Below are 21,584 nucleotides of genomic sequence, written 5' to 3'. Positions count from 1 at the left end.
TCACGTGGCCTCGCTCTGAGTCAGATCGGTCTCTGCTCGGGCTCAGGGCTAATAATAGATTACTGACTGCCCAAGATCCGGGGCTTTTTGAGGGCCCACTCGGGCCTCCAGCTCCCCTTAGCCCCACCTCCCAATGTTACTGCTAAAGGCCACTCCTGTTCCATACACCTTGCAGAGATATTGGATCTGTGTAAGCCATAGTGCAGTGCGGCGCAGGTCGGATGACATCACTTGAGCCACATTCCTGAGAGATCATTGTCTCCATCATCATCATCTTTATCATCATGATCTTCTGTTCCCGTGTGGTAAGCGGCAATTGCAGAGTCTTATAGACACTGTATATAGACATCATTGTCTCCTACACTCATTACCACCTTTAGTTCAAGGATCTATCCCAGCATATCATAGACACTATATATAGACATCTTTGCCATCCATTGCTGTTGCTTGTAGTTCCACAAAGCTTTAACATCTTTAAGTCAGTGATCACTGGGAATCCAATTACAGTCCTGATTTACACATTAATATTGTCTGTTAGTTATACCTCACCTATTGGATTAGCTATTTGGCTATACCATTCAATATTTCTTGACTGCAATTAAAGGCCTAAGAACTAGCTGAAGGTTGACCAGATTGCCAAACAGCAACTCAGGACTACTTCCCCCCCCCCCCCCCCCCCCGCACTTCAGGGATTTGTTTGCTGAAGCTTGTAAAACTGCTGTTCACAAAGAACTCTGTAAGAGCAGATTGAATAGTAATACAGTTCCTGTTTGCTAAAGTTGTACTTGTTTATCTGATGTTTTATCAATTTATATGTGAAGGAGCAGTAGGGAGGGGTACTGATTTATCTCTACATTTGAGGGCTCATCCAGGATACCCCACTTGGGAAGCCCAAGCAAGTCCTGTAACCAACCCAGAGAGAAGGGGAAGATGGACTCAGCCATTGCCACCAGTTGGGCACTAGAGCAAGATAGTCAGTTGGAACTGGCCAGCGTGCTGAAGATGCCTGGAATTGGATGGTGTGAAAGAGAGGTGAGAGAGCTGATAAGAAGGGCTTTTTCAGGGCAAGGTTTCTGTGTTGTGGATGTGAAGCCTGAATTTAAGGAAGATTACACCTATGCCCTGATAGAGTGGCGAGAGAGTGTTCTGGACCGAGCAATGAGCAATTTCAGCCTCTCAGATAAGTTCCCACTCACATCATTGATCTTATTAGTTATCTCTAAGGGGGAATTCCTCCCTGTGACCACAAGTGTAAGGAGCATTCTTCCCACTGGCCATACCACTAATGTATCATGAGTATAGATACAGTATAGTCACTTTTAGTAGGAGTTCCCTGAGACTTGAAAGCAATTTCAAGGATTACTCTGTGTTGAAAAGATTGAGAAAGGCTGAGTTATGCTGCGTACACACGTAGCAGACTATCCGGCGGATTTAGTCTGGCGGACTTCCTGCCGGACTGGTTGCCGGACTTTCCGAACTAGCTACTTGCCCACACACGGCACCTTTTCAGCGGAGTAATACGGCGTACTAAGTCCGCCGGACTATCCGCCGTACTTTTGAGATGAATGGACTCGCCCACACACGCGGAGGAAAGTCCGCTCATTTTGAGCCCGTCTCCAAGTAGCCGGGGCAAGCGAAGGAGGCGTCGCTGGCCCCTTCACCTGGTGTGGACTTAAAGGGGAACCCCTATGCCAAAAAATCTGGGTGGGGGTCCCCCCTAGGTCCACAGTAGACCCTTGTCCGAGCACGCTACCTGGCTGGCCAGGAAAGGGGGAGGGGACGAGCGAGCGCCCCCCCCTGAGCCGTACCAGGCCGCGTGCCCTCAACATGGGGAGTGCATTGGGGAAGGGGGGCCGTGCGCCCCCCCACCCCAAAGCACCTTGCCCCCATGTTGATGAGGACAAGGACCTCTTCCCGACAATCCTGGCCGTTGGTTGTCGGGGTCTGCGGGCGGGGGGCTTATCGGAATCCGGAAGCCCCCTTTAATAAGGGGGCCCCCGGATACCGGCCCCCCACCCTATGTGAATGAGTATGGGGTACAATGTACCCCTACCCATTCACCTGTAAAAAAAAGTATAAAAAAACACAACACACAAGGGTTAAAATAGTTTATTGCACAGCTCCGTGGGTCTTCTGTCCATCTTCGGTGGTCTTCTCGCTGGACTCCTCCGCTATCTTCTGCTAGCTCTTTCGCTAGTGGAGGAGCCCGGCTTTCTTCTTCGCCGCCGCCCTCTTCTTCCGACTTCAGGGGTCTTGTCCCCCTCTTCGGTTCTTCTTGCCGGGCCACCGCGCCTTCTTCTAGCTCTTTTACAGGCGGTGGCCCAGTCTTCTGTCGCCGCTGTCGCCGTCTTCTGTTCTTCTCTTCTTCTCTTCAGATGTTGCCTCGTCGCTGCCTCCACTCACAATGGCAGGGACGCGGCGCAGCTACTTATATAGGGACATCACCAGATGATGTCCCCGCCCATTATGATGTCACAGTCCCAGAGGATGCTTATGTTGTCAGAGTGGATCAAATTTTGCTTCAGATCATTCTGAAGAAAGGCATTGACAGGAAAGAGGCTGATAAATTCAGGCTGGAAAGAATTCTTCAAGGGGCTAGACCCAATCACACAATTGTGCTTCATCTGCTGTTAAAGGGGACACAGACGGCCCCAACCTATCCAAAGATGATGAAACTGGTCAGGGAAGAAGCAGGTTCGTGAGAAGGGACCAAAGTCCCCCCAAAGACAAGTAAAGTACCAGCCCAGCCTGTGCAAATAGAGAAGGGGGTTCCAGAAGTGGACATTGAGAAATAATCAGACTATGGGAGTGCCCCAAGACCCCTTTAGTTATCACCTATTCCTGAGAACACCCCGGTTAAATTGCTTACACAAGTAGCTCAAGCTAAAGATCAGATGCAACAGACATTGCTGAGGGTGATGGAAGCTCAAGCTACAGCCCAGCTGGACAAGACTGGTCCCAGAAGTTGATTTCAGTATGGGGAACTGGGGCATTTTCGGAAGACAGTGCCCCCCAAAGAGAGGGAGAGTCAAACTTCCTTGCAGAACTGCTGAGAGCATTACAGCAGTTACTAACAATTCAGAAGGTGGGAAACTTCAGGGGGTCTCAGTGAGGGAGAAGAAAGGCCAGAAGAAGAGTGTGGCATCTCCCAAATCAAGTAACCCATCACTGGGGTCTAGGACTCGAGCACAGGGAGTTAATGTCCTATCACCACCCAGGGCTATACTTAGGATTTCTCAAAGTGGTAATAGAAAGCCGAAGCGGGAAGATTACCAGAAAAGCTAGTGGGGCCATCCCCAATTGTGTGTGTACAGGTAGAAGGTGTTTACACCAGGGCACTGTTAGATACGGGGGGCATAAGTCACTTTACTTTATTGGGAATTCTATGATCAATATTTGAAGCACATTCCTGTAAACAACCTTGAGGAGCTGGAAATTTGGGGAATTGGGACTGATAAGTTTCCATATGATGCATATATTCCCATAAAGATCTCCTTTGGGCCAGCAGTCACAGGGAAGATGGAGACATTTGACACCTTGACTGTGGTGGCACCAGGCCTCCAGGAGCTGAACAGAACTCTCTGTTGATTGGGACTAACACAGATCTAGTGAGAAGACTGTTAGCAACTGTGGTGGGAGAAAATGGTTCAGCCAAGTGGGATCCAGGCCTGTCAACAAGTGATTAAGGAAAAATGCTCATATCGAGGGAGTGGTGTGGGCTCAAACCAGTGCCATATGTGAGCCGAAGCATCACCCACTCTGAGAAGAACTACCCGGTACACAAATTGGAGTTTTTGGCCTTGAAATGGGTGGTAGTTGACAAGCTGAAAGATTATTTATATAAGGCCAATTTTGTAGTGAAGACAGACAATAATCCTTTGATCTATCTTTTGACTTCTGCTAAGCTGGAAGCCACTGGGCATTGATGGTTAGCTGCACTGGCCGGATTTCAGTTTAGTTTGAAGTATCGGCCTGGAATTGGCAATAGAGATGCGGATGCCCTATCCCGTAGGTCTCATCGGCCAGTAGAAGAATTCAGAGAATGGACCTTTGTACTTACAGAAGGAGTGCAAGCTTTTTGTAGAGGTCTGGTCCAGCTCCTGAAAGGGACTGTAGGAGCTGAATTTAAACGAGTTCCTCCTGGAGTGCCTCAATTTTACTGTGGATTGATACAAGTGAGAGGTGAGGGTCTTCCTCGGTTTTTAAAAAGAGATATAAAAACTGATCAAGATCAGGACCCTCAATGCCACTTAGCTCTTGAAGCTCTGGCCAAGCAAGATCCAGTGCTACTGTTGAAGAGTCCTGTAGTCAACACCAAGATATTACACAAGTGAGGAATCGGTTGCAGCTGAGTCGGTCTGCTGTATAGGAGGGGCCCTGCTGAAGAATTGGAGGAAACATGGCAACTTTCTTTTCCTGAAAAACATCACACCTCGCACATCGCACAATGAACGTGGACATTTGGGCATAGAGAAGACTTTCGGCTTAGTCAAAGATAGGTTCTATTGGCCTGATATGAGAAGGGAGATAGAGAACTATTGCCGTTCTTGTTTACCCTGCATTCAGAGAATAATAATATTTAAACTATCTTGTGGAAACTGGGCATGAAAGGTATGTGAAAGCTGAAAATATCGAAATAAATGAGAACTAGGCAAGTTAAAAGTTGAAGCAAGTTTAGAAAAAAGTAGACAACTTCCGATCAGTGACCACCTGAGAGAGTAATTTGATATTATGCTTAGTCCATGGAATAGGCTCAGGTAATTTCTAAAATTGAAAAAGAGTAGGATTAAACCATAATGGAGTATGTGGTACCATTGCATCCTTAAGATAACGCTTACATCTAAGGCCAGCCTCCCAAGCTTGAATAGTGTTGAGCATTGAAGCAGTCAACTGTTAAAGAACTTAGGCGTGCCAGGAAAGGATAAATTGGCTCATTGCTGGTGGCCTCACAACCGTATGTCATCTGTAAGAAGCTTCCAGGATTACCAGTTTACCAAATCAAACCTGAAGGAAAGTTAGGGCCTCTCAAAATGTGGCATCGTAATCATCTGCTTCCGTTATCACAGGGGTCTCCAAACCTTTTAGCCCAAGGGGCACATTGTAGATTTTACAAATATTCGCGGGCCTAAAAAATGTGTTGATTATAAAAAAATAATATTTAAATAATCTCATCGGAGCCTTTCCGCATTTCTGTGTCCCCACCAGAGCCTTTCCGCACATCTGTTTGCCTGTCATCTGTTTGCCTGTCAGAGCCTTTCCACACGTCTGTGTCCCCACCAGAGCCTTTCCACACGTCTGTGTCCACATCAGAGCCTTTCCGCATGTCTGTGTCCACATCAGAGCCTTTCCACACGTATTGGTGCTTCTGTTAAACTGTGTGTGGTTTATCACTCCAATGCCTGCTGATTACATAACCTCCTTCTTTGGTATTCTTATTCATGATTGAGTAAGTACCAATTTGATTCTGATATACTCCTGGTTGTGCTTGCACTCTATCTGAATTGATAACACCTTTTTAATTAATGGTATTCCTCATATTATTAGGCTTCTATCCCTTGTGCTATCCATGGATATTTTGGCCCTTTGGATGCCCTTTAGCGATGCTATAAGATGCTGAATCTCCTGCTGACTTTTTGCAAGTTGAAATTTCAAATTTCAATGTGCAATTATTTATGGTTAAAAAAGTGTTGTATCTAAGTTTTTTTTTTTTTAACATGTATATTATTTTATAAAATCTACTACTAGTCTGTTCATCAGAAACCCCCCTGAAGAAAACTCTGTGAGTTGAAATGCTAGTCACTATTGGGCTTTTTAGCCCACATGACAAATTCAAAGTAATAAAGTCAAATTTTTTCTTTATATAACACTTTTTATGTGTTTTTTAATCACATTTCAATTAAAATCTTTGTAATCTTTATATACAGTGGTGTGAAAAAGTGTTTGCCCCCTTCCTCATTTCCTGTTCCTTTGCATGTTTGTCACACTTAAGTGTTTCGGAACATCAAACCAATTTAAACAATAGTCAAGGACAACACAAGTAAACACAAAATGCAATTTGTAAATGAAGGTGTTTATTATTAAAGGTGAAAAAAAATCCAAACCATCATGGCCCTGTGTGAAAAAGTGATTGCCCCCCCTTGTTAAAACATACTATAACTGTGGTTGTCCACACCTGAGTTCAATTTCTATAGCCACACCCAGGCCTGATTATTGCCACACCTGTTCACAATCAAGGCATCACTTAAATAGGAGCTGCTTGACACAGTAAGGTCCACCAGAAGATCCTTAAAAGCTACACATCATGCCGAGACCCAAAGAAATTCAGGAACAATTGAGAAAGAAAGTAATTGAGATCTATCAGTCTGGAAAGGGTTTTAAAGCCATTTCCAAAGCTTTGGGAATCCAGCGAACCACAGTGAGAGCCATTATCCACAAATGGCGAAGACATGGAACAGTGGTGAACCTTCCCAGGAGTGGCCGGCCGCCCAAAATTACCCCAAGAGCGCAGCGACGACTCATCCAAGAGGTCACAAAAGACCCCACAACAACGTCCAAGGAACTGCAGGCCTCACTTGCCTCAGTTAAGGTCAGCGTTCATGCCTCCACCATCATGAAAAGACTGGGCAAAAATGACCTGCATGGCAGAGTTCCAAGGAGAAAACCACTGCTGAGCAAAAAGAACATCAAAGCTCGTCTCAATTTCTCCACAACACATCTTGATGATCCCCAAGACTTTTGGGACAACATTCTGTGGACCGATGAGACAAAAGTGGAACTCTTTGGAAGGTGTGTGTCCAAGTATATCTGGCGTAGAAGGAACACTGCATTTCATAAAAAGAACATTATACCAACAGTAAAATATGGTGGTGGTAGTGTGATGGTCTGGGGCTGTTTTGCTGCTTCAGGACCTGGAAGACTTGCCGTGATAAAAGGAACTATGAATTCTGCTGTCTACCAAGAGATCCTGAAGGAGAATGTCCGACCATCTGTTCGTGTACTCAAGCTGAAACAAACTTGGGTTCTGCAGCAGGACAATGATCCTAAACACCCCAGCAAGTCCACCACCGAATGGCTGAAGAAAAACAAAATGAAGACTTTGGAGTGGCCTAGCCAAAGTCCTGACCTGAATCCTATTGAGATGTTGTGGTATGACCTTAAAAAGGCCGTTCATGCTCGAAAACCCTCTAATGTAACTGAATTAGGACAATTCTGCAAAGATGAGTGGGCCAAAATTCCTCCAGGACGCTGTAAAAGCCTCATTGCACGTTATCGGAAACGCTTGGTTGCAGTTGTTGCTGCTAAGGGTGGCCCAACCAGTTATTAGGTTTAGGGGGCAATCACTTTTTCACACAGGGCCATGATGGTTTGGATTTTTTTTCACCTTTAATAATAAACACCTTCATTTACAAATTGCATTTTGTGTTTACTTGTGTTGTCCTTGACTATTGTTTAAATTGGTTTGATGTTCCGAAACACTTAAGTGTGACAAACATGCAAAGGAACAGGAAATGAGGAGGGGCAAACACTTTTTCACACCACTGTAATTGTTGGTCATTGGTGCCTCAAAGTCCCCCCCCCACATGGCTGTATTTCTTTGTCAAACTTCTACTACTGTATGACCAGGTTTAGTTGTCCTATCAGATTTAAATTGACATGACTAGCCAATAGAAAATGTTTTTTTTTCCTTTTGGGATAAAGGTTTAAGGCTGGGTTCACACATATGTGAATTAGATGATAGTTTTATGCATCCAATTCACATGACATGCATGTGTGACCGGCTCTAAATGGAGCTGGCTCAGATATGTCTGGGCTGGCCATGGCAAAGATTAAAAAATGGTCATGTGAGTGTTTGGGTCCGGTTCAGGTGCGATTCAAGTCCGAATTTTTGCCTGAATTCACAGACAGACACGCACCAAACCCCAGGCACGGACCCGCGGCTGCACACGTGTGAACCCAGCCTTATATGAATTAATAAAAGCTGATTATTGTAATCACCCCTGTTAGTGGTAAATGGTTGTTTGTCTCATCCCTATAACTGATACATTTACTGGACTGCGTAGTCTCTTAAAGGAAGTTTTAAAAAAACGGACTATTCATATAAACAGGTGAAATTAAGGCCTCAATGCGTTCTGATGTGTGCATCAGACCTGCACAAATGTACACTTTGGGATGTGCATGGAGGTCTATGTCGCCAAATGCCGGTCATTGATTTCAGCAGGCTGACTTCATGGAACACCTAGCATCCCAGGTGGTTGAAGACAGCCTATTGCATGGTGGATACTCACTGGTACGCTGTGTGAATGAGGCCTAACAGAAAAAAAGAAAATATTATTTTTAAACTCTCTCTGCCTGTCAGTGTTTGCGTACCTACATTTACAGCATATTTCTGTGCCATGATGATGTGACTCCTTTGCACATTCAAGGGAAAGAGGTCATCTCAATCCAGTAGTCAAAAATTTAGAACAAGGAAGAAATACAAAAGAGAAACTAGAAGAGCCTGTGACTAACTGGAGCACTGACAGAGCAGCAATGGAGTGTATAGCTTGCCAGGTAAGTCTACCATAATGTGCTAAAAGTTTTTTTCTATTATTTTGGACACGGGTTAGAATGCTTGTCAGTTGATATTGCTGTCTGTGCACTCATTGAGGAGATTCACCCTTTTTGTCCTATTTACCGTTATCTTTGAAAGTGAAAGTTAATCCCAAATTATGTGTTGCCTCCAAAAAAGTAATAGAGGGTGCGGCTATTCTAGCCCAACTTCAACACTGGATGAGAGAGGACTCTAAAGGTAGTTTGGAAAGATATAGAAACCACACAAATATCACAAGGGAACCTTAGAGATTTTATTCTAACTTCTCTACATAATCAATCTCTAAATAGGACAATACTGGCAACGGTTAGAGCATGGCGACATTTGTGCGGAGAGAGGGAGAGGAGGGGGGCTATGCTACCCCTGCAGACCCCCATATCTGCACTAACTCACTTAATACCAGATATCAACATGTCGAAATGGAGAGAGGGGGGCATTAAATGGCTGAATGAAATAATGGTGGGTCCTGAAGTTAAACAATTTACAAGTTTACAAACTGAGTACCATCTACCGAAATCAGAACTTTATAAACACTCGCAGATAGTCCACCTAGTGAGGAAAAATTCCCATCTCATTATAGAGCTACCAGCTAAATGAACTCAATTCTTTCAATCCAATCCCGAGAAGGGTAGGGGCATTTCGCTCATATACTCGAGCCTCCAGGAAAAAAACGTATGTACTAAAACTCCACCCATGGTGGCCTGGGAGCGGGAAATAGGCATGGAATACACAACACAGCAATGGGAAACATCATTGCGCTTATTATACTCTTCTACGAAGAGCACTAATTTGAGCGAAATGCACCAAAAGATTACACTTAGATGGTATTTGACCCCCCCCCCCCACCGCCTTGCCAGGATGTTTCTGGGTGTGTCCTCAGATTGTTGGAGGGCATGTGGAAACATGGGCACATTATTCCACATATTGTGGTCCTGTCCCAGGCTAAGAGCTCTTTGGGCTCAGGTGGAGGGGCTGATGTCGGAGGTTACAGGTACTCCATTGGCACTTTTGCCAGGGCTGGCACTTCTGTCGTTAGACTTACAACACATAATGGCACCCTACAGGGTGGTGATTTCACACATCCTGTTGGCAACCAGACTGACTATATTGAGACACTGGAAAGCAGCGACCCCACCGACACTCACAGAAGTGATACAAATCACCCATACTAATGGTTCCTATGAGGTAATGCATGCTTCAGCAATGGGGAAATACACAAAGGTACATAAACTTTGGGACCCATGGAATACTTGGTATAGAAACAAACACGTATAGAATCTTTATGGTTAACAAGCGCGGCTTTAAATTTCAAACTGCAAATGGGAAACATCCTTGACTGTTACTGTTCATGTTAAGGTGACTGTTAACATTTTGTCTAAGTCACCCTTTCCTTTCTTATCTTTTCTGGACTTTTCTTACCAATAATAGAGAAATTGATTCCAAATTTTGTATGAATATGCTATCATGCGCATAAAAACGACAGTCAGGGGCCTGAGAAGCCTGGCTTTGACTGGCAACTCTGCCACTGATTTGTTGTGCAAATGCAAATGTACAGCCGTCGTCTCTATTCAGCAAAACTGTTGAAACATAAAAAAATGTGGCAGGGGGGGATGCCTCCCTCTGGGACACAGTGTGAACCCATGAAGGGGTGTCGGGGGGGGGGGGGTGGCCACCCTCCTGCCATAAAAAGACGGTGCACTGCCTATAAACAGTTCACTAGGAGACTCATTAGTGTACACTCTGTGTAAATGCTTACAATAGCTCGGTAACACGCAAGAGCAGATGTCAATACTATGTCTCCATCTTTATTATTTTTGCTATTGTGTTATAACATACTCATGGCATTCTTTGTATTTTCTCTGAAAAACTCAAAAATCTATTGAAATAAAAAAAAAAGTAATAGAGGGGAAAACTTCCAATGGGGACACTAGTTCTGGTGACCTTGGATTCCCCAAGGAATTCCCTTAATTTTCAGTGATTTCCTCTCACTTTCGGTTTGGCTATGAGACAGGAAGTTAAACCGGAGTTCCACCCAAAAATGGAAGTTCTGCTTTAACCGCTTAAGGACCGCCTCACGCCGATGTACGTTGGCAGAATGGCATGGCTGAGCACAAGCACGTACCTGTACGTTGCTTTTTAAGTGCCCAGCCATGGGTCCTGTGCTCCATGACCGTGGCCGCGGGACCAGCGGACCCGATCTCCGCTGGTGTCCCGCGATCGGGTCACAGAGCTGAAGAACGAGGAGAGGTCTGTGTAAACAAACCTCTCCCCGTGCTTACCTGTGTGGCTGTCACCGATCGTCTGTTCCCTTTTATAGGAAAGGACGATCAGTGACGTCACATGCCAGGCCACGCCCCCTACAATAAAAAAAAAATACATAATGTCATACATAACACCTACACTGCCCCCTAATGGTTAACTCCTTCACTGCCAGTGTCATTTACAGTGCATTTAAGTAGCACTGATTGCTGTATAAATGACAATGGTTCCAAAAATGTGTCAAAAATGTCCGATGTGTCTGCCATAATGTCGCAGTCACAATAAAAATCACTGATTGCCGCCATTACTAATAAAAATGCTATAAAACTATCCCCTATTTTGTAAACGCTATAACTTTTGCGCAAACCAAACAATAATCGCTAATTGTGATTTTTTTTTACCAAAAATATGTAGAAGAATACGTATCGGCCTAAACTGAGGAAAATTTTTTTTTATATATATATTTTTTGGGGATATTTATTATAGCAAAAAGTAAAAAATATTGAATTTTTTTCAAAATTGTCGCTCTATTTTTGTTTATAGCGCAAAAAATAAAAACCACAGAGGTGATCAAATACCACCAAAAGAAAGCTCTATTTGTGGGAAAAAAGGACGCCAATTTTGTTTGGGATTAATGTCGCACCACCGCGCAATTGACAGTTAAAGAGACGCAGTGCCGAATCGCAAAAAGGGGCATGGTCCTTTGGCTGCAAATTGGTCCGGGGCTTAAGTGGTTAAGGGAGGTGACACCCTGATATGCCACATTTGGCATGTAATTTTTTGGGGGGGAGCCGTTACCCTCTTTTCAGAGGGTCCTAGCTCCCACTTCCTCCCGGCGCACCGCAGCACCGGAAGGGAGATCACCTCTCCTTCCACCCTCTCGGCAATCATCTGGGACATGTCACAGATAATTGCCCGGCTAGTCACGGTGTGTGGCGTGGCTTGCGCATGAGCAGTGGGTGCTTGGCTGTGAAGCCACAGCCGGGCGGCCACAGTTACAATGCCAGGGCCGCAGAGAGGAGGGGGAGACCAGTGGGGCTTCATTCCCCCACATCGCTGGACCCTGGACAGGTAAGTGTCCGATTATTAAAAGCCAGCAGCTGCTGTATTTGTTTTTTTTGTTTTTTTAAGCAGAACTACGCTTTAAGGGAAATCCCCACAATGGAACACAGATGGTAGGAAAAAAATCTGCCAGGCGTTATAACCCTCCCCTGTTATATGCAAAATGTAGTTCAACTTTAAAGCAGAACTCCAGGTTTTAAAAAATCCCCAATTAGTACACGCCCCCATACAAAACACTAAATAGTTATTACATTTGTGAAATTTATTCCCGTTTAAGAAATATGACTGATTTAATTTTCAGGAAGTCAGCTTGTGATTCAAAAAATGCATCATCTTTTCTGGCAGGTAGGATCTCTTAGAACAGTGACTGCATCATATTCTCTTCTCTCTCTGTAAACTGTAATCAGACTACATTTCCCATGAATCCTTGGGATTGGAGTGAATGTGGGAGGCACACTAGGCTTGTACATGTAAATGTGAACTAGCCCACTTCAACATAAATCACACCCCTCATTCTGCAGCCAGCAAGCCATACATAACACACGGTATGATAGGTTACAGACTTATAAATACAAAGCATTTTAATATAATGCAAATCAGTGCAACATGTCAGTGTCCACCAGTGCTGAATGTCAGGGACCGCCAGAGCCAAATGTCAAGGACCACCAGTGCCGAATGTCAAGGACCACCAGTGCCGAATGTCAGTCCCACCAGTGCCACATGTCAGTCCCACCAGTACAGCTTGTCAGTCCCACCAGTACAGCTTGTCAATCCCACCAGTACAGCTTGTCAGTCCCACCAGTACAGCTTGTCAGTCCCACCAGTACAGCTTGTCAGTCCCACCAGTACAGCTTGTCAGTGCCACCATTGCAGCTTGTCAGTGCCACCATTGCAGCTTGTCAGTGCCACCATTGCAGCTTGTCAGTGCCACCAGTGCAGCTTGTCAGTGCCACCAGTGCAGCTTGTCAGTCCCACCAGTGCCTCATGTCAGTCCCACTTGTATGGCACAGCAGGAATGCCCCACTGGGTCAGGTATAGTATACGAGAACATCTCTCACTGATGCCCCACCTCCCACCATTATGATTGACAGCGCACTGTGCCAATAGCGGCACAATTAGCACAGTGGGCTGTGAATCATAACGGCGGGAGGCGGGGCATCCACGAGTGGTGCTCTCGTATACTATACCTCAGTGGTCATCAACCCTGTCCTCCGGGCCCACTAAAGGGCCGGGTTTTATATATTACCTTGGGGAGATGCAGGCTAGAATACTGCAATCACTGAGCAGCAAATGACATCACCTGTCATGTATTTCAGTTATCTTGCAAACCTGGCCTGTTAGTGGGCCCTGAGGACAGGGTCGATGACCACTGCTATACCTGACACAGCAGGAGATTCCCGCTGTGTCATACAAGTGATTACTGATAATAATCCCCGCTCTGAACAGAGATAGCAGGCGGGGCAGTGCGGCAGGGCAGTGACTGTCAGGGAGCAGAGGAGGAGGAGGGAGGAGAGGGGAGAGAGGAGGAGGACACCTCCTCCATGGGCACCACAGACTAGGGGGGCTTGGGGACCACCTCCACCCACTAAAGGAAATAGAACTCCCTGCCCGGGAGCGTGTCAGACTGTTGGCTGAGCTTAGGAGAGGGATAGAAGCCAGCGGTCTTACAAACAGAATGTCAGCAAGCAATAAAGTTTTTCAGCAAGTTTAGCAGCCTATTAGAGGAACTACAGAGCTCAGAAGTACATGGATGGCAAAGTTGGTGAAGGTAGAAGATCAGCAATAAGGACATGGAAAAATGACCGGAGTTCTGCTTTAAAGCTCTTGGGGCCCGGTTTTCCAATTTTTTTCTTAGAGGTTTAATTCCACGTTATGGCTGCTGTTATGGAATACCACCAACCTTCAGGTCTCTATACATTTCCTACTAATTACCCTGAAACCCCAAATCCTGTAGTGCTTTGGTATGCAAATTCTGACCATTGGCTAGGAGCCTCGCTGTGTTATCAGCATATAATTTCAATTAGCACTTTGTAAGATATTTTACCTTATTAGTACAACTGCTGACTTTCATAACTATTTCCACATCTGCATTTCTAGCACCCAATGAATTTAAGAAATTACCACACTTCGCTAGTATATCTCATGTGATGCTACTATGAAAATTATCAATGAAGCTACTTGATCACATGTTCCTGTGAAGGCCTTTTTACAAGAATTCATTGCGTCATATATTCAAGCACCTATTTAGGCCATAACAGAGAATCCGGTTCAGCTGAATCCATTACTTACTGTTTTGTACTTCAATACAATTCTTTGTAAAACCGATTCAAAGTTTAAAGTATATGTAAACCCTTACCTTGTAAAACAACCCAACCTCAGTTTAAAACAGAAATAAAAGACAAAACATTTGTGTATAGATATAATATATATATTTTTTTTATAAGTGATCACATAATCTCTGTTCTAAGCTGCACAAGAGCTAGAGGAGAAACAGCCACACATTGGGCTTCCCGGTGAATGGCTGTGCAAGGAGGGGTGGCGTGTCAGGACAAGTCTGATCATCGGAGCAGAGCAGGCTGAGTTCCCGGGACAGTAAGAAAACTGACCATGCTGTGCTTTCATGCCTGGTGTGGTCAGTTGTTTTTTAAAATAGGAAAGCAAATGGACTGGCAGGAACACCAGGGATTTCACACAAAGAAAGCAATACCAAGAGAATAGGGTACTTTTTATACAAGTACATGGCACAGCAGGCACATATTAGGAATATGAAATGTTGTGTTTTTACATATTCTTTAAGATCAAATTTAGCCTCTCTTACTGCCATCTTTGTAAGATATGGCAGGAACACAATGGTATGCCTACCACATTCTCACAGAGTATCTTCCTCAAGCGTCACCTCCACTTCCCTGCTGGGTCTCTAGCTTGGCACTCACAGATACTCCTCAAGCATTACCCCACTGGCCTCCCCGGTCCCTGGCTTGGCACACAAAGCTGCTCTGCAAGAGTCACCTCCGCTGGCTGGGTCCCTGGCTTGACACCTGATGAAGTTTCCTATATCTTCACTGTCCCCGGTTGGTGAAAACACTGCTCTGGTAATTGCTTCAGCTACTCACTGTGGTCCCTGGTAGTAAGGTGGTTGATCCCTTAGTGGCGACAGCTTCCCCTCCACATCTGACCACGACAGGTTCTCCGGCCGGCAGAACCGTCACTTCTGGTTGGACTGCAAGCCGCAATCCCAAGCCTACGCTGCTCTCTTATTTCTAGATCCCTCAGAAAGCCTGTCAGCCAGATGTCCCCGGGATAGGCTTCAGAATCTGGCCTAGCAGCCCGGGGCATTACAACACACGTCCACCCAGACAGCTGTCCAGGTGGCACAGAACCCTGATCGCCTCACCTCACCTAAATAAATAGGCTCTCCCAGCAGGCCAAGGGACCCAAGAAGATCCCCGCCCAATGGCTGAGATACCCCATCTGTTCCTAATCTGTCCTTGTAATGCCCTTGTCTTATCTAGTGCCACTAGATACCCGCCCATCTAGTGACAGAAGAGAGAAGTGCAGCAAATTCAGAATTAGGGTGGAATCAATTGATCTCCCATCAATTGGCCAAGGCAACTATACCTGCCAGGTAAATTCACTAGAAATCCTGCCTAAACATCAGGGTGCTACATCGAGACTAATAAACTAACCAATGACCTACTAACTGCTAAAACCAATGGCCATTACTCCATACTCATACTCTAATGCCGCGTACGCACAATAGGACATTCCGACAACAAAATCCCATGTTTTTTTCCAACGGATGTTGGCTCAAACTTGTCTTGCATACACACAAAGTTGGTCGGAAAATCCGAACGTCATAAACACAGTGACGTACAACACGTACGACAAGCCGAGGAAAAATTAAGTTCAATAGCCAGTGCTGCTCTTCTGCTTGATTCCGGGCATGCATGACACTTTGTGCGTCGGAATTGTGTACACACGATAGAAATTTGGGTGAACGGATTTTGTTGGCTGAAAATATGAAAACCAGACCTCAAGCTTTGTGCGACGGAAATTCCGATGGAGGAAACTGTCTGATGGAGCCTACACGCGGTCGGAATTTCCAACAAAAGGCTCACATCGATTATTTTCCGTCTGAAAATCCGACCGTGTGTACGAGGCATTAGACCTCTCTGCTGCCTTCAACATAGTTGACCACCTGCTCCTCCTCAGCAAACTACATTCCCTTGGCCTCCGTGATTCTGCTTTATCCTGGTTCTCCTCCTACCTATCTCAATGAGATAAAATAACCCCCATTGTTGGTGTCAGTGGGATAAAATACCCTCATTATTGATGTCAGTGAGATAAAACAGGCCTCATATTGTTAGCGGTAATGGAAGCAAATTAAACCTGAAATTGGTGTCAATGGAAGCAAGAATATGTATGTACTTACCTGAACTCCAGTGATCTGCCTCCGCTGGTTCAAACTATACTGTGACTACTAGGCACTTTGTCAATATACAAAATACAAGACAGTGTTCAAAGTCCCAAGACACTTGGCAACTATGTTATCACTTATCTTTTCTGACCTCTTTAGGCCAGTTACATGATACTTCAGGGACCTCTTCACCTCTCCTCTGGGCTTGATGGTCCTAACCAATACAGAGGGTTTGAAGTGATGACATTAGCAGCCTACAAATAAAGGGTGCAGTGGTAACAGGGACAGAGCCATGAAACTCTGAACTTACAGTATGTACTCAATCTTTCCACAGATGCTGGGCATCATTCAACATGGAACACAGAGAACATGGTATGTCAAAGAAGACATACTGCATGAGGCACAGCTCTGGTTTGCTGCACTTTCTAATACACATTTAGCTCACAGGTGGGCTTTCAAACCCAAATCTGGGCCCCAACAAACCCTTTGTGTTAAGTAGGGCCATTAAAGTGGTTGTAAACCCTTACAAACCACTTTGATCTACAGGTAAGCCTAGATTAAGGCTTACCTGTAGGTCCAAGCAATATCTCCTAAACCTATATGGTTTAGGAGATATTTGCCCGAAAACGGGCACAGCAGTTCCAAAAATGGAGCTGCCGCATTTGTCGACTCCCGTGCGCATGCGCAGGAGTGACGTCATTGCGGCTTCGCCGAATGACAGCGGCGGAGCTGCGAGACGCCACCAGCAAGATGGATGCGGCGGACTACAGGGGACATCGCGACTTCGCTGGCTCCTGTGTCAGGTAAGTGACACATAATGGGCTACTATGCGATGCATAGTAGTCCATTATGCTTTACCTTTGCAGGGAAAAAAAGAGGAAGTAAACTCATCAGGGTTTACTTCCTCTTTAAATGCTTGTTACGTGGGGTAGAGGAAAAAATTGTATTACCTGACTCCCAGCTCTGAGCGGGCCTGGTGCATCGTCATCTGTAATGCAGGACTATTACCTCTGTACATGGTGGGCATATCTCCCAACATTTTGAGATGGGAATGAGGGACACCTACTATCAAATATACGTAGGCATAAGACACTCCCCCCTACCACACCCCCTTAAAGGAGAATTAACAACAACAAAAAAAGTTAATTAAATCCACAAGGGCTTTTCTTTTACTACTATTATTCCTTTATATTGACTTTTAAAATTTACAAATGCAACAATTTAGAATTTGGATGAAAAGTTTAGCAAAATGAGGGACAAATGAGGAGGAATGCGGGACAGAGGGACATTACTCCAAATCAGGGACATTTGGGTTGTATAGCTGTAACTGAGGATCAGAAACTGCCAACACAACACACATACAGCACATTGTCAAAGTAAATTTCCATTTCAAATGAGGTCAGAAATAGTAATCTGAGATGCAATGCAATGCACCTAAGTGAACACACGAGGTCGCCCTCACACATCAGCTCGTCGTTCTATAACACCCTCAGAATATTCCTACGCATGCTCGATGGGTATTTCCACTACTGCATTGCTAGGGCAAAAAGAGGTATAATAATATAGGGGCTAAGTTGTCTGTTGTTTTGTACGGTGGCGGCCATGTTTTTAGAGACCAGGCATACGCTGTATTGCATTCAGGCAATGCACGCTAACATGGCTCATGTTCGGAGACAAAGAAGTGGAGGCGCTCTTGCAGGCATAGTAAAGTGGATGGGATGTTGGAGAAGAGAGTGTGAGCGGAGTGTTCGTGTAGTCTTCTGAACGCCATGAGGGTTCTTATCGGTGAGGGTCATGTGATGAGTGACGGTCACTTTTTTTTTTTTTTGCTGACATTGTACTTGCATTACAGACGTGTTCCTCTCATAGTCACACTATGTCCTCTATAATATGGAATGTGTTCAGATTTAATACCTGGTTAAGCTGTATGTTCACTTTTCTCCAATGTTTCAGGGTGGTTAATAGGAAACTAAATCCAGCACAGCAGGTTCTTAGGACAGTGACTCAGCGTTTCCTTCTTAAAAGGGCATTCAACTCAAAAACAAACATTTATCACAATGCAGCTTGCCAATTGTTATATATGATGGCTGCATTTGTTTTCTATTTTTGTTTTTCTTTTCTCCTGATGATCTGACCAGCAAGGACCCATTACTGTGGGCCCTGCACAGGTTTGTGTATTCCCAGCACGGGGATGTACAGGTGTTGCCGGCATCCCATTCATTTCTATTGGGACACAGCTGGCGCTCCTCGAGGTGTGATCAGTGCCAAGCTTAGTCAGGGTCAGTATTTTTTTTTTGGACAGGATTTTTTTTTCTTTTAAATTAATATCAGTTTTGTGTTTTTAGGTAGGATTTAAAAAAAAAAAATGCACACTATTGTTTCTGGGCTGTACTACGGGTACAAACAACAACTGACATACATATATGTGGTATCACAGCGATCGCCAGGAGCAGCAGAATTTATTTTTGGGTCTTTTGGTGGTAGGTTATCGTAGTAACAAGAAATATACAGCTACATTACAATACATATATACTTTTTTTTTTTGTTTACTATGTAGGGCCAGTTTTTCTTTGATAATAAAAACCAGGAGATATCCATTACCTTTTAGCACCAAATTCAGACAAGAAACAAGGTATACTCCACCTGGATGCACAAAGCAGTTTAAAGTGGTGTTCCACCCCTTAAAAAAAAAAAAAAAATGTATTTACTCACCTCTAAATGGCTGTTGCTAGGGGGTCCCTCATAGTCTGCCTGGGCTCTTGACTTCACTTCCCCCTCAGCGCAGGAAGGGTTCAGCTCTGCCCCCTCCCTCTTGTCAATCATCTGGGACATGTCACCAGTCCCAGATGATTGCACAGCCAATCACGGCTGTGCAATGAAGCCACAGCCGGGCACCCACAGTTACAATGCCGGCACCGCTTAATGGAGGGGGGAGACGAGCGTGGCCTCGATCCCTCGCATTGCTGGACCCCGGGACAGGTAAGTGTCCAATTATTAAAAGTCATCAGCTGCAGTATTTGTAGCTGATGACATTTAATTATTTTTTATTAAATGGGAACCCCCGCTTTAGGGATGAGCTCAGGCATGTTCGTAGAGCCCACCAGGAAGTCGGCGCTGCGGTAATCACAGGCAATGAGGCATTATATGTGCGGCTGCAGAGATCGGGAAATGTCTCACTGCCTGTGATTAGCGCAGTGCCAAATTCTTGGCAGGCTCTACATGTGGGCTGTGCGAACACCATCACTGTACTGCACAAAGCTTGAGCAGAGCTTTGTGAAGGTCATACCCACTACAGGCTGCTAGAGGAGGGGGCGGTGACGAGACCAGTCCACCTCCACAAGAAGAGAGAGCAGTGACCGGTCTTTATTGGTAAAATTTCACACTGGATTACTGCACAGATCTAGAAGAAGTACACAAAGTCCACCAAGATTGAAGAAAAATTCAAATGCTGCTTTAGACAGTATTTGCTTATCCTGATATTCAGATTGACCTAATTAGCTACTATTTCATATTTCCTTAGGTTGTTCTTCAGTGATTAGTTGTTTGATTCCTGACATTTTTCTGATGCATTCCCTTTGTCTACATAGGAGGTGGCAGTGGGTTTGTTGGACAGTCACTGTCGCAGTTATTAAGGAAGAGAGGTCATAAAGTTACCATTATCTCCCGAAAACCTGGAGAACAGAGGATTACATGGGTGAGAGTTTTTATGACATACCTTTCATGGTTTCGAAAATCATTAATAAGAACAGTATGAAAGTGAACACTGAAGTTGTCAGTGCTCCTGGTATAAAATATGCAGTGAGGCTTTATGTAGGGGTGCATATCAATAATGCTTCATGGGTGTGAAAGGACACTGTGAGGACTTTGTACCCCGATGGAGGCCTTTCACTACCTTGAAATATTCTTGGAAAGCCGCTCTAAATAACATAAACCACAGCTTCCACCTTGAAGACTGCCATGATTTATTCTCAGTTCTGATGCCTTCAAATTGATGCTACAGCTCCCACCTGTACACTGTCCACCACTTTACAGGTTGTGGGAAATCTGATTCTTATCTTTGTCATATGTGTCTGCACCCCCATAGCATCCATTTACCTTCTTACTTTTGTTGTTGTGGCAGATGGAAGATGATGTGAAAATGAGGTAACGCTCGTAGTTTGTCAGTTCGAAAATGCTTTTAAAATATTCATTGCCCAACTGTTAAAATCATCGGTCACTTACCGAAAATAAATTTTCAGTATACAGGTATTCAGATAGAAGCTGTGGCTTTTTTTTTTTTTTTTTTTGAGGTATGTTTAATCTACCTTGGTGGCTTGGTAAGCTTGGAATCCAGAAGCAACCATGCAACTGGCATTTTCCAAAGAAGCTTACAATGACATCCTCTATTTTTCTGTCAGTACGGGTATCCTTAAAAACAAGTAAAAAATTGAAAGTTGACCCTAAATTTGTATAGCTTTTCTTTAAAAGGAGGGTACAGCCTTGTACTGTTGGATTATAAGATGAGTTCTCAAAGAACTGCACATTGCTAGGGGACTTGTATGCAAGATAAAGCCGTCATGGGGAAAAAAATACTTTATGGTAAAGTCAAAGTGATCTATGTACATAATAAAGAAATACAAAATAATAATTTTTATTATAAATAGCATTTTCATAGCATAATCTTTTAGCATCTAGGCATTTACAGGGGTGTTTAAAGGCATAAAAAAAAAACATCACTTGTGCGTTCAAGAGAGGCGTTTTGGCTCGAAAAAAAAAAAAAAAGTCAAATCACATGTAAATGCATCTGATTGGGAGCAGTATGTGCGAGCTGCTCGCAACTGTGATAGAAGGGGAGGGGAGGATACGGCTCACACACAGAGCTGACAGTCAGGGAGGGGAGAGCAGATAGCGGGCTGCGGATAATGGAGGCACGTAAACTGACCACGGTGACAGGGCTCAGCAGCCATGATACACCGTAGTCAGTTTACATAAGAGAGCGCAGAAACTGGCAGGATCAATCAGGTGGGGGTGAAATTACACAACATAAGCACTGTACTGTATAATATGCTTTAAAGAAGAAACAGTATATGTGTGTGTGTGTGCGTGTGCGTGCGTGTGTGTGTATGTGTATGTGTGTATATATATATATATATATATATATATATATATATATATATATATATATATATATATATATATATATATATATATATATATATATATATATATATATATATATATATATATATATATATATAATATAATATAATATTCTAT

At 44.2% G+C, this 21,584-nt stretch overlaps 1 protein-coding gene across 2 annotated transcripts in view; it reads left to right on the top strand.

Annotated features, from left to right (window-relative positions):
* Nucleotides 1-17,952: 17,952 nt before the first annotated feature.
* The window catches only part of LOC143928101 (epimerase family protein SDR39U1-like), a 28,235-nt gene continuing 24,603 nt past the window's right edge, over nucleotides 17,953-21,584 (top strand). For both annotated transcript variants that reach the window (XM_077453403.1, XM_077453153.1), the window contains exons 1-2: nucleotides 17,953-18,113; nucleotides 19,916-20,022. In XM_077453403.1, coding sequence (XP_077309529.1) covers nucleotides 18,098-18,113; nucleotides 19,916-20,022 — 123 coding nt within the window. In that variant the 5' untranslated portion in view covers nucleotides 17,953-18,097. The remainder of the gene's footprint in view (nucleotides 18,114-19,915; nucleotides 20,023-21,584) is intronic.

Source organism: Lithobates pipiens, unplaced genomic scaffold (assembly GCF_037356315.1).
Source record: "Lithobates pipiens isolate NorthernLeopardFrog02 unplaced genomic scaffold, aLitPip1_a1.2 Scaffold_1, whole genome shotgun sequence".
NCBI classification, from domain to species: Eukaryota; Metazoa; Chordata; class Amphibia; order Anura; family Ranidae; genus Lithobates; species Lithobates pipiens.
The sequence above is the reverse complement of the archived record's forward strand: the minus strand, read 5'-3'. Positions and strand labels throughout refer to the sequence as shown.